The sequence below is a fragment of the Poromitra crassiceps genome (genome assembly GCF_964638095.1).
Source record: "Poromitra crassiceps genome assembly, chromosome: 2".
NCBI lineage: Eukaryota > Metazoa > Chordata > Actinopteri > Beryciformes > Melamphaidae > Poromitra > Poromitra crassiceps.
This window is the reverse complement of record NC_139624.1, coordinates 50,592,280-50,605,604: the sequence shown is the minus strand read 5'-3', so window position 1 is coordinate 50,605,604 and position 13,325 is coordinate 50,592,280. Positions and strand designations below refer to the sequence as shown.

Genomic DNA, 13,325 nt, shown 5'->3' with positions numbered 1-13,325 from the left:
CAACAGAATACACACAGGCTTAGATAAGGGTCTTACCTACATGTCTATGAGGGGGGATTGTGTTCACAACATGTACAACTAACATTACTTGCTGGTCTAACCAGAGATGGGAGGGGAGAAAAGGCACATGGAGGCAAACAAATGGTAACACAACACTTTCAGCCTAACCAATGACCTGCTCAATTATATTACACTCTTCACATTTGGGAGTTTCAGATGGCTATACTATTTGCCTACCATAGGCTTGATCACATTTTTATCAAGCCTACATTCTACTGTGCAAATTAGATGAAGAGAGATGGTGAACATTGATAGCGATATATTTTACAGGCTTCACTAGTGCAATAACAATTGCATGGAAAAGTGTGTGTGTGTGTGTGTGTGAGTGAGTGAGAGAGAGAGAGAGAGAGAGAGAGAGAGAGAGAGTGTGTGTGTGTGTGTATTGCAAATATCTTGGGAAGAGGAAGAAGAGAGCGGGTGGAGATAAGAAATGGAAGGGGTGGGGCTGGAAACTAGAAGAGAAACGAGTAGCAGCGGCTGGTGAAAAAAACAGTTAATCTACGTCATGTGCTTCGACTCTGACATGCAGAGAGCGGGATTGATAGAGAAGCTAGACACACAGGCACAGACAGGGCTGGGCGTGACTGCCGAGTCCAATAAAAACCAAACCACTTCCTTTCTCAATGTCAGGGGAAACGCTTTAACCAAGCCCAGCTGACCTGTGACCTACAGTACCTGCATCATGTTGGAAATTAAGGTATATACACACTCCAGATCAGCCTTCTGGAGGCAGACTCCAGATCAGCCTTGTGTACGCAGTAGGGATGCACATTTTCCGCAAATTCCAAACTCAATCATTGGTAACGTTAATAATCAATCAATCGATTAATTGTAATTAAAAATACATTTTCCAAACCATACCAAATGCGTTTTTTCCTCAATAAAACGTTTATTTATGCAGCAGCAACTTATTGTATATTTCTCACAGCATTGCATAGCCTACGCTAGGGCTGGGTCGGTTTGAAAATTTTAAAACCGGTTCGATATTGCCGTCTAAACCGGATCGAACCGGTATACCGATTTTTTTTGTAATTAAAAAAAAAAAAAAAAAAAAAAAAAAAAATTCAAGCAGGGCTCCCGAGTGTGGCCCATAACTGTCTGTAGTGCAACTTCAGTCCACCTGATAGCGATAATACACCTCTAAGCTGGTATTGTCAACCAGCAATGATACTGAATAAAAAGAAGCAGGACACCTATGTAACAAACACACCCTGTATTTATTTCTCATAACTATTCAGCTCAAATTTTCTTCTAAACATCAAAATAATAAATGAAATAAGACTTCTGCCTATAGTGCAACTTGAGAAAAAGGCTAATAAAAACACAAGCAGTGCAATCAGAATGGATTGGCTTACAGCTGAGCTGCCTTATAAACTTCAAAACTCACAAATTCACACAATATAGGGCCTAGGCATGGGTCGGTTTGAACATTTTGAAACCGGTTCGATATTCCCCAAAAAAACGTATCAAAGCGGCTGCAGTTGGTGGCGATAATGCACCTCTAAGCTGGTATGCTGCCAACCAGCACGAACACTGAATACAAATAAGCAGAACCTTTTAACTGTAACAACACACTGTTTTTATTTCTCATAACTATTCAGCTTAACTTTTCTTCAAACATCAACATAATAAACAAAATAAGACTTTTGCCTACTAGTGCAACTTGAGAAGAGGCTAATACGAACAATAGTGCAATCAGAATGGACTGGCAAAAAAAAAAAAAAAAAAAACTTTAAAAAAAAAAAAAAAAAAAAAAAAAAAAAAATTAGGTTTTTTCGGTTTGCACGTGATCAACCCGGTTTGGGCTCGTATACCGAACCGAACCGGTAAAACCGGAAATCGACCCATGCCTAGCCTACGCTATGAAACACATAAAAACGTGGAGGCATAACTTTTTAGACATGTCAACATTTGCCCAGAATCCCCATCACGGCCGCAAGGGCTCACTTACCCACGCAGATTGTTTATTTTTTCTGCTCGCAGTCCAGGTGAGACTCCAGGCGAGCCAATTTATCCGAATAAACACTGTTCTACTTGAACAGCATCTTATGACTTGTCTGAAAAGGGCGATAGTGATGTAGCCGAGTGTCCGGGTCCGCCTATTACTTACACTTTGTTAAAACAATAAACGAGAGTCAGGCTGTAACGTTATAACACGTTTCCACATTTATTCTCAGTTAGCGCCTAGCGTTAGCACTAAGCACACACCGGCTCTGTGGTCAACAACCAAGTCCCTCACTTCCTATTGTACGGCAACTCTCGAGGGGACAAACACAGAGCCTCGCATACACGCTGAACAGTCTGTTACAGTGATATCATTGCGCCCTCTGGAGGATAATTGAAAAATGATTTGAAAACACCATCTAATGCACGTTGCTTTTATGTTTTGCTTTGATCGAGCAATTTTTCTTTGCTCGAGTAAATCCTTAACAAGCAATTAATCGAGTTTTCGATTAATCGAGTTTCGATTAATTGTGTGCATCCCTAGTACGCAGACATTGAAAGATTGCTCAAGACAATAAAATTATCAGCAGGCTATCTCTGGATGCTTCGTTTAGAGCATTGGTTCCCAAACTGTGGTCTGCGGAAGTTTCTGGTATCATATGAAACTAGAAGACTTAAGGAATCGAGTTGTACCAGCCATGTCATGCTAGCTTGTCAGGAAGGTAGCTAAATAACACTCTAAAGTTAGACTACATTTTGGCGAGGGGAAAAAACTTTTTCAAAGGGGTCCTCTTTTTCACAGCCTAATGTTGGCAGGTGCGTGTGGGTGTGTCTGTGTGTGTGTGTGTGTGTGAGTTTGTGTGTGCGAATGTCCATTTTGAACCAGCTAGTAGCCTTATATTGTTATTTAGCCTTTCTGCTAGGCATGGGTCGGTGTGAAAATTGTAAAACCGGTTCGGTATTGCTCTCCAAACCGAATCTAACCAGTATACCGAATTTTGCCACTAGATGTCGCACTTGTGAGCAGTGCTTCCCAGTGTAGGCGATAAATGACTGTAGTGCAACTCCAGTCGACTTGGTGGCGGTAATGCACCTCTAAAATGGTTTGCCAACCACAAATAACTGAAGAAGAAGGAGAAGATGAAGAAGAAGAAGTAGCATTATAGTCACGTTGTTTTGTTTATTAAATGACCGTCTGTGAGATATAGTGTAATGAATTAATGGTCATACTTGACCCCATGTCCGTCAGCGCGAAGTTAGGGCCCTCTGAGATAAAAATTTGAACATTGTTTTTCTCAGTTTGTTGGATGATGCCAACTTTAGAGAAATACTTTTAACCTGGTGGATTATTGGTCGATCATCAGAAACATGGATTTAAGACTCCTTTTTAGAGATGCTGCGATCCGATCATGTGATCGGATATCGGCGCGATATCAGCCAAAAAACATGGATCGGATCGGATTCCAGCGAAAATGACCGATCCAAGGCTCCGATATAAGCAGCATGCAGCAGCAGCACACAGAGGCCGCGTTGAGCCTAGGATGGCCAGGGCTTAGATCTGCGTGAGCACGTCCGTCGTAATTTGTCCAATTCAAGGTACATTAAAACGTTGTCTTGCTTCAACATACATCGCATCGCATAAACCATTTCCACCCGCAGGTTTGAGGAGTAGCTAACATAAACGTCAGATAAATACTCTCTATAGGGTAACGTTACCCACTGAGGCAGCTAGCTAACAGCAGCTATCTTTCTCCTCTAACTAACGTTAACGACACGTTATTGACTGAGCGAACGGCGCTGTACAGCAGGTCATTATCAAAACGTATTGCACTGAAGAGAAGTAACATTAGATAATGACAAAAGACTCCTCCAATCTGGCAGTGGAAATGTATGCACAAACTTTGTGTGTGTGTGTGTGAGAGACAGAAACAGAAACAGGGACAGGGCTGTGTGTGTGTGTGTGTGTGTGTGTGTGTGTGTGTGTGTGTGTGTGTGTGTGTGTGTGTGAGAGAGAGAGAGAGAGAGAGAGAGAGAGACAGGGACAGGGCTGTGTGTGTATGTGTCCTGTGTGAGACAGAGTGGGGGTGTATGTGTGAGGAAACTATAATTATTTGTGTCCAGTGTTCACCCATTACAAAAGTGTGTATTTGATTGTTATGTTTTAGTTTTACATCAAATTAATTAGATTAACTAAATCGTTTACATACTATATTACCAAAGCACACACACATACATACCTAACCCTAAAAATGTTTGTTGCCTGCTAGCTATCAGACAGCATAGAGAGGCTTAAATATGTGCTGTATCGGTATCGGATCGAAATCGGTATCGAATCGGGTATCGAAATTTGATCGGAATCGGATCGGTTTTGAGGCTAAAATATCGGAATCGGATCGGAATTGAAAAATCTCGATCGCAGCATCTCTACTCCTTTTCCACAGTTTTGAAGAGCACCATATCTTTAACAAGGTGAGTGGTGATTGCAGCCTGCACGTCTTCCTACTAGGGGTGGGGGGAAAAATCGATACACCATAGTATCGCGATATTTTGCCTGACGATATTGTATCAATATTTGGACGCCAAGTTTCGATATTGCAAAAAAAAAAAAAATTTGCAGGCCATGCCAGGCCACCGGGCTACTATAAACTTTAGTTCCAAGGCCAGCAGTAAACAAACGGTAGCATATTTTCATTTTGTTTTAACAGTAACAGTTTTGTCATAACAGTAATTTACAAATTCCCCAGTTACTGTTTTGTGCAAGTGAAGTGAAGTTGCATTGTTCAAAAACTACCTAAGTACAGTAGTCCACACATCCAGTTAAGGTGGACTGTAAGTAGACTGTAACAAACAGTTCAGTTTGTCAGGTGCATGCAACTATGACATGACTTTATGAAAGTTGCTGCAATAAAATGGTTGAAGTCAGATGTACAGACTGGAAAATTGTTCTTATATAAACCAGATGTTGACAAAGTTTTCCTTTAAGGACATCATTTGCAGTTGAAAAAGTAAGAAATCGCAATATATCGAAATATCGCAATATTCAATATATCGCAATATCGGCGATATCGCAATACTATCGTATCGTGACTCAAGTATCGTTTTAGTATCGTATCGTGGGCATCTGGTGATTCCCACCCCTACTTCCTACACTGTAGCACTGTCCCGTTTAGCGTTATATTTTCATCTTACTTCACCCCAAATCTCACGGTGCTGCCACCCCCCCTCCGCTAGTGAAATTTGATCTAATCTACATTGTTGCTGCACTCGCCTAAGCAGTACGGCTCTCAGTGACTTAGAGCCTTTGTTTCATTCTGTCAGGCTCGCTAGTTAGTAAAGACAACACATCGGGTGAGTAATAACACGTAACGGTATGTTAGCCAGAACCTGTCGGTAATGTTAATACCCATGTACCGCGGGGGGCCCAATGCGAGCGTCGGGATTGTGTGTGTATGTCAGTTTATAAACAAAGTAACTATAACTAATAAACATTAGATGAATCACGTTGTCATGTTGCTCATTACTAATGCAATACAAGTTGGATTTAACCCTGTAGCATAGGCTGCTGAGGCTGCCTTTTAATTTGTGTTTTAATTGACCAGTTCCTGGCATAATGAAAAATGTCGGTTCAGACATTTTGCATGGAATCAAACCGGTTCCGGCTCGTACACCGGACTGGACCGGTAAAACCGGAAATCGACCCATGCCTACTTTCTGTGGCTATTGCATGGTTAAATCAGTACATTTTATTTTATAGGAGGGGGGTATACGCAGTGGAAGTGGTCCCTGGGAAATTTGGTTTGGTACGTACTAGGCATGGGTCGATTTCCGGTTTTACCGGTTCGGTTCGGTGTACGAGCCCAAACCGGTTTGATCACGTGCGAACCGAAAAAACCTTAAAAAAAAAAAAAAAAAAAAATTGCCAGTCCATTCTGATTGCACTATTGTTCGTATTAGCCTCTTCTCAAGTTGCACTAGTATGCAAAAGTCTTATTTTGTTTATTATGTTGATGTTTGAAGAAAAGTTAAGCTGAATAGTTATGAGAAATAAGTACAGGGTGTGTTTGTTACACAGGTGTCCTGCTTCTTTTTATTCAGTATCATTGCTGGTTGACAATACCAGCTTAGAGGTGTATTATCGCTATCAGGTGGACTGAAGTTGCACTACAGACAGTTATGGGCCACACTCGGGAGCCCTGCTTAAAAGAAAAAAAAGAAAAAAAAAGGGAAAAAAAATTAATTACAAAAAAAATCGTATACCGGTTCGATCCGGTTTAGACGGCAATATCGAACCGGTTTTAAAATTTTCAAACCGACCCAGCCCTAGTACGTAGTGGTACTTGGTCGGAAAGTTTGGGAACCCCTGGTTTAGAGCATGTGGTGTATAGCAGAGGTCCCCAACCACCGGGCCGTGGACCGGTACCGGGCCACAACGCATTTGGTACCGGGCTGCGAGCCGGTCAAAAAAACAAAACAAACATAAGCCGTTTTTCCACATGCGTACTGGAAAATTACCAGTAAGTCAATATCGGACATTTCCCGGAATTTCCCTTCACACCTGAGCGCTCGCATGTGGGAATCTAGTCGTCAAATAGCCGGTATGTTGGGGGGGGGGGGGGTGGGGTGGGGCGGACATTGTTAAGTACCGTAATTTCCGCACTATAAGGCGCACCGGAGTATAAGCCGCAGCAGCAAAATTGCCGGTTTGTTACATATATAAGCCGCACCGGACTATAAGCCGCGGGTGTTTTAATGTTTTTTTTTTTTTTGTGTTTTAACTCATTGAGTGCCAATGACGACAGCTGTCGTCAATTCAAATACTGACGTAGAGTGCCAAAGACGACGATTGTCGTCAATTGCGTTTTTTGACGGGGGGGGGGGTCCATCGAAGCCAGATCTATGTCCTGTAACATTTTGGGACATGTTGAATGTCTATAACCTATTTTACCGAGCCATTAGGTGGCGACAGTGCTCTCCAGATGACAGAAGTGTCAGGAATACAGCTTGACAAAGCCGTGATCAAAGACAAACCGCGCTCATGCTGCAGACAGAGCCATCATGTAGATGGCTCTGGGCTGCTTGCCAACAGCAATCAATCCGCGCACACAACTGCAGCTCCTCTGCCTGTCTGTCTGTCTGCATAGTTTCTTCACACGAGTACCCACCAGAAAGGCAGCACCCAACGCCGAAGGGCCAACCCTTACCTGCAGTCGCGTTGGGCATTTCCTCATTGCTGCTGTGAGCTGCCAGGAGCCGCGCGGCGCAAAAACAGAGGCTCCGAATAGACTTTGTGCGTGTGGGGAGGAGTTTGCAGCTGACTCGGGGAGAGGCGGGGAGAGGGGGGGACAGGGGGGTGGGGCACGCATGCACCACAGAACTAAACCAGGTCACATCATCAGAAAAGATTAGCTAGAGTGAGTGAATGTGCTTGAAATAATGCATTTCACAAAAGGCTGAATATCTCAGCTTCCTGATAGAAAAGCATATTTTTGCTGTTTTTGACCTATCTTCTCCGGCTGATAACTAAAGAACGGAAAATGGTATCAATAAACTTTTTTTTGCTGATGATACAATAGAGTCTCCTTGTTCTTTTTGCGTGTTCGGTGTTTACATAGTAATATCACACAATATTCTGTGGGCCTCGAGAAATCACTGAAAACGCTCTGAAACTCTGGCACTGGGAGCGTCCGTTCTCCAAAAGTGGCTGGCACTCAATGAGTTAATGTTTAATTACCATATGTAAGGGTTCGTGCACAGAGGGGATTGTCGGGAAAGAGATGGCTGTTTGGGGAAGCTCCCATTTATTAACATTTCAACAAAATAAATATAAAAAATAAAACAATAATAATAATAATAAAACAATCCTCAAAAGGATAAGGTGCAGTCACGGCTGTAAACAAAATAACTGTAAAACAATAATAAAACAATCCTCAAAAGGATAAGGTGCAGTCACGGCTGTAAACAAAATAACTGTAAAACAATAATAAAACAATCCTCAAAAGGATAAGGTGCAGTCACGGCTGTAAACAAAATAACTGTAAAACAATAATAAAACAATCCTCAAAAGGATAAGGTGCAGTCACGGCTGTAAACAAAATAACTGTAAAACAATAATAAAACAATCAGTCAACAGTACTGAGCCTACCAGAAAAGTCATTAATTATTGTCTTCATCTTTTAGGTGAAGGTGCAGCAAACGGCTGTAACCAGAGAAGTCAAGTCACTAATCCTCGTCTTCCTCTTCTTCCTGCGTACTGAAACCACCAAACTCCTCAACTTCAGTGTCGGAAACGAACAGGTTCAGGGTGGCTTCGTCAACCACTCTCCTCTCTCCTTCGTTGTCACTCTCAAAACCAACGAACTCCTCTTCGTCACTGTCGGTGTCGGAATCGAACAGCCTCTGAAGGGCCTCAGCTGTGGCGGCGTCATCCTCTTCATCACGCAGCAGTCCAGCCTTTCGGAACCCGTTGGTGATCGTGGATGTTTTCACACTCCTCCACGCTGTCAGGATCCACTGGCAAACTTGAGCGAAAGTTGCTTTTCGCATGCGACCAGTTTTGGTGAATGATTTATCGCCGCTCGTCATCCACGCCTCCCACTGAACGCGTAGTGCCACTTTGAACGCACGATTGACACTGATGTCAAGTGGCTGCAGATGCTTCGTTGTGCCCCCAGGAATCACAGCTGGAATTGAGTTTGTGCTCTTGATGGCTGCTTTCACGGAATCTGTTATATGGGCCCTCATGCTGTCGAGAACGAGCAGAGCTTTTTTTTGGCGAAAGAATCCTCCAGGGCGCTTGACGTAGCACTCAGCCAGCCACTCCTTCATCACACTCTCCATCATCCATCCTTTCTTGTTGACTTTGAAGCATATCCCGCTGGGAATTTTTTCTTTCGTCATTGTGATCCGCTTAAAAATCACCATTGGCGGCAGCTTTACTCCAGATGCTGTGCAGCCGAGCACACAAGTGAAATTCGTTCTCTCGTGCCCAGTGGTTCTCAACGTGATGGACGATTCACCTTTCTTGTTAACAGTCCGAGTGAGTGGCAGGTCGAACGTCAAAGGCACTTCATCCATATTTATGATCTGCTCCGGTTCGATGGAATATTCCTTGATCTTCCTTTGTGTGAATTCGCCGAAGTTTGTGATTTTCTCCTGGTAGTCGGGAGGGAGTTGCTGGCACACAGTCGTCCTCGCCCTGACGGACAGTCCCTTTCGTCTCATGAATCGGAAGCACCAAGATGGCCCACCTCTGAAATGTTCAATTTTCATTTCGGTGGCGACTGTTTTGGCCTTCAGTCGGATCTGAACGGTGGACACACCTCGGCCGTCTGCTCTCTGTGTCAACACCCAATCTTCAAGGGAATCTTCAAGTTCGGGCCATCTGCTTTTATTACCTCTGAAGGACTTTTTTGTCTTTTTGCATTGAGACAGTTCTTCCTGCTGCCCCTTCCAACGTCTCACCATTGACTCGTTGATGCCAAGGTTACGTGCTGCTGCTCGATTTCCGTCTTTTAATGCGAGATTGACTGCCTTCAACTTGAAAGCTGCATCGTGTGCATTTCTGCGTTTCTTCTCCATGGTGAGTGAGAGTTAGTGCACGACCCTTTGCTGCTGCTGCTGCTGTTGTTGTGGTTCCTGTCTGCTACTGTAATGAACTTTGAACCGGTAGGAGTAACCGGTTGATTTCCGCCAAATGATGTGCAGATGAAGCTGTGTAACCTGTAAAATCCATAGATTTTGGAGGTTCCCGAGTGGCCGTTTGCTGAAAAAATCCATAGATAAGCCGCACCGTTATATAAGCCGCAGGGGCCAAAAAACGGGGAAAAAGCCGCGGCTTATAGTCCGAAATTTACGGTACCTCTGCGCTGCTGCGTGAGACTAGAGCCGTCTGGAAGCGAGAGAGACCAGGAGGGAATTTATTTTGGGAAGATGCTCTGAACAATTTTGACGACGTGGAATGGAAGTGTCATTTTCGCATGTCCCGGTCTACGTTCGAGACACCACCTGAGACAACGCCCACTGATAGCGGGAAATGACTGGACCCGTTTCACACTTGTGTCCGTTATCGCGCATACCGCTCTTCTGACTGGCTCGGAACTGGTGAAATGTCCGCGATGACGGGGTCGCGCTTATACTGGAACAACAACTTTCACACATGAAGGCATTAGACCACGTTCCGGTCATTTAGCGGTACAAAGCGCATGTGGGAAAACGGCTATAGGCTATAATATTATAGGCTGTGTTTTAAAACTATAAACTTCGGTCTAGATATGACTAGGGGTGGGAATCGCTGAGTAGCTCACGATACGATATGGTCACGATACTTGGCCCTCGATAACGATATTATCACGATACAGCGATTCTGCGATAATCGATATATTGGAAGACGATACATCACGATACCTGTGTAACTGAAGTAAAAAAAAATACCCCTAAAAGGCAAGAAGCAGGTATTATGTATTTATTAGCAGAATTGACATGAACTCTCCCAGAGTTCACTCACTCACTCATAACATTTTCGATACCACGGAGGAAAAGTTACACATGAAGTCTTTTTATTATTAAAACAAGAAAACCTATATAACCTACCTACCTATATAATTTCTAAAAGTAGATATTAATGAGCAAACATTTCCATTCATGTAGCCTACAGTATTTATGTTTTTGTTTCAACTACAAACATAAATAAACGTCAACTTGAAACTATGTTTCAACTACCTGTCTCACCGGGAGCAGTGCACTGTGGTTGGCGGTGTCAGCTCCCCTTACCTGAGCTGTCCAGTAGGGGTCCCTCAAGGGTCAATTTTGGGGCCAATTTTCTTTTCTTTGTACATTAATGATCTTCCAGATTTCTGTTTTAATGTAGATGTTCAGCTTTATGCTGATGACACAGTCATCTTCACAAGGGCTAAAGACCCGGGGGAGGCGGCACGTGTCTTATCTTTGGCTCTTTCTCATATCCAGGCGTGGCTAACTAAATCTTGTCTCGTGCTAAATGCAAAAAAAACAGTTTGTATGTTCTTTTCTAAAAGAAACATTGCACCTCCGCGCTCCAATGTTTTCTTGGGGTCAGAGGAATTATCTGTGGTTAATGAGTTTAAATACTTAGGTGTGATGTTGGACTCCAACCTAACGTTCAGCAACCATATTAAAATGATTTCCAAAAAAATTAAATTCCACCTGTATAATTTCAGACAAATAAGGAGCTGTCTGTCCACAGATGCTGCGTTTTTATTTTTACACTCGATGATCCTTTCGCATCTGAATTATTGTATAACTAGCTGGTCTTTGACAGGAGTAACCACTCTCAAACCAGCCGAACTACTTTATAAAAAAGCCCTGAAAATACTAGATAAAAAAACCCTTTCTCATCACCACTGTCATGTCATACGTAAATATGACATGCTAAGTTTTGAGAACTTTAGAAATTTCACTTCTGCCTGTCTTATATACAAAGTTCTACATGGACTGGTGCCGCCTCCTCTTGCTGACTTCATTAAATATCGTTCGACCGCCAACTCGACTCGTGTCACTCGGGCCATCACGAAAAAGGTCTGTGAGGTCCCATTTAGAAAAACTTGCTTTAGTCAGAGGACCTTATCCTTCATGGGAAGCACCCTCTGGAATAATCTACCTCCCTTTATTAGAGAATGCCCTAGTCTCGCCACCTTTAAAGGCCAGTTGAAACTATGGCTCAGATCAACCCAGCAATGTGATAATTTTTAACATATTGTCTGTCATGTTTTGCTGCATGCTCTGTGTGTTTTACTCACCTTATGTTTTACTAACCTTTTGTACTATTAATTTTTTGTACTATTAATTTTTTTCTTTTCAAGATTACATCAACCTGCCATGGGACTACAGGTGGAAACTAGCCCTTGGGCTATAACCTGGCATATTTACTGTACGGCTGTACTGTTCATTAATGTGCAATGTCCCATTCTTTAAATAAATGAATCTGAATCTGAATCTACCACACACAGCATAATATTTTAGCCTGTTTATTTAAAAAAAAAAAAACATATCGATACTTGGTGCCAGTGTATCGATAACGTATCGCAAGTGGAAATATCGCGATACCGTGAGTATCGATATTTTGTCCCACCCCTAGATATGACAATGGCTTTTGCCAAGTAACATTTTCAGTTATCCAAATCTCCCTTCCAAGAAGATGTCTATCTTCAACAGCCACCAAAGACAATTTTAATAATCAGCGGATAATTCCTATATCAATTCCCCTCACTACTTGCCAACATTCATATCAGACCAACAAATTCAGTCAAACTTCACCAGAGGCCAACTGGATCTGTTTTTCCCCTTGATTACTGGAAAACAATTTATTAGGTCTGTTCTCAATCGAAGGTTTATGGACCGACTGATCTTTTTTTTCTTATGCGCGAATAACGCACTGGAATTAACTTGGAAGTGGTCCTACTATAGAGCTGGGTATTACCTTGTTGTGCTGGCTGCTGCGTGTGGTGTTACCTTGTTGTGCTGGCTGCTGCGTGTGCGGGGTGGTGTTACCTTGTTGTGCTGGCTGCTGCGTGTGGTGTTACCTTGTTGTGCTGGCTGCTGCGTGTGCGGGGTGGTGTTACCTTGTTGTGCTGGCTGCTGCCTGTGGTGTTACCTTGTTGTGCTGGCTGCTGCCTGTGGTGTTACCTTGTTGTGCTGGCTGCTGCGTGTGCGGGGTGGTGTTACCTTGTTGTGCTGGCTGCTGCGTGTGTGGGGTGGTGTTACCTTGTTGTGCTGGCTGCTGCGTGTGCGGGGTGGTGTTACCTTGTTGTGCTGGCTGCTGTGTGTGCGGGGTGGTGTTACCTTGTTGTGCTGGCTGCTGCGTGTGCGGGGTGGTGTTACCTTGTTGTGCTGGCTGCTGCGTGTGCGGGTGGTGATGGGCGTCTTCCCCCGGCTCCTGACTGGCCTCTCCACCACTGGAGCCGGTTCAAGGACCGCTTCAGGCACAGGTTCGGGTTCGGGTTCAGGCTCAGGTTGGGCCTCTGGCTCTGGAACTGATGTCTCTTCTGCCAAAACAAGGTACAATCACATTACCCCCTCATAAAGTCAGTCAAGAGAAGAAAAGATCAAACCGAACAATAAAAAAGGTGTGCAACAGGCAGGTACTGTATAACAGCAGAATAAAATGGTTGCTATAAAATGAAAGAACAAATAATAAAATGCTGGTTTATTTATCTGTTTATCTATTTGTAAAGCACCTTGACATAACTCTTGCTATGATTTGGCACTATATAATGATTGATTGATTGATTGATTGGAGGTTTGTGTGTGAAAATAAATACAGGCCAGTGCACGGTTTAGACAGAAAA

At 43.2% G+C, this 13,325-nt stretch overlaps 1 protein-coding gene across 1 annotated transcript in view; it reads right to left on the bottom strand.

The window, feature by feature from the left end:
* The window catches only part of LOC310798021 (uncharacterized protein), a 68,299-nt gene that overhangs the window by 15,767 nt on the left and 39,207 nt on the right, over positions 1–13,325 (bottom strand). The window contains exon 17 of the mRNA XM_083660488.1: positions 12,859–13,022. Within this exon, the coding sequence (XP_083516614.1) occupies positions 12,859–13,022 (164 nt within the window). The remainder of the gene's footprint in view (positions 1–12,858; positions 13,023–13,325) is intronic.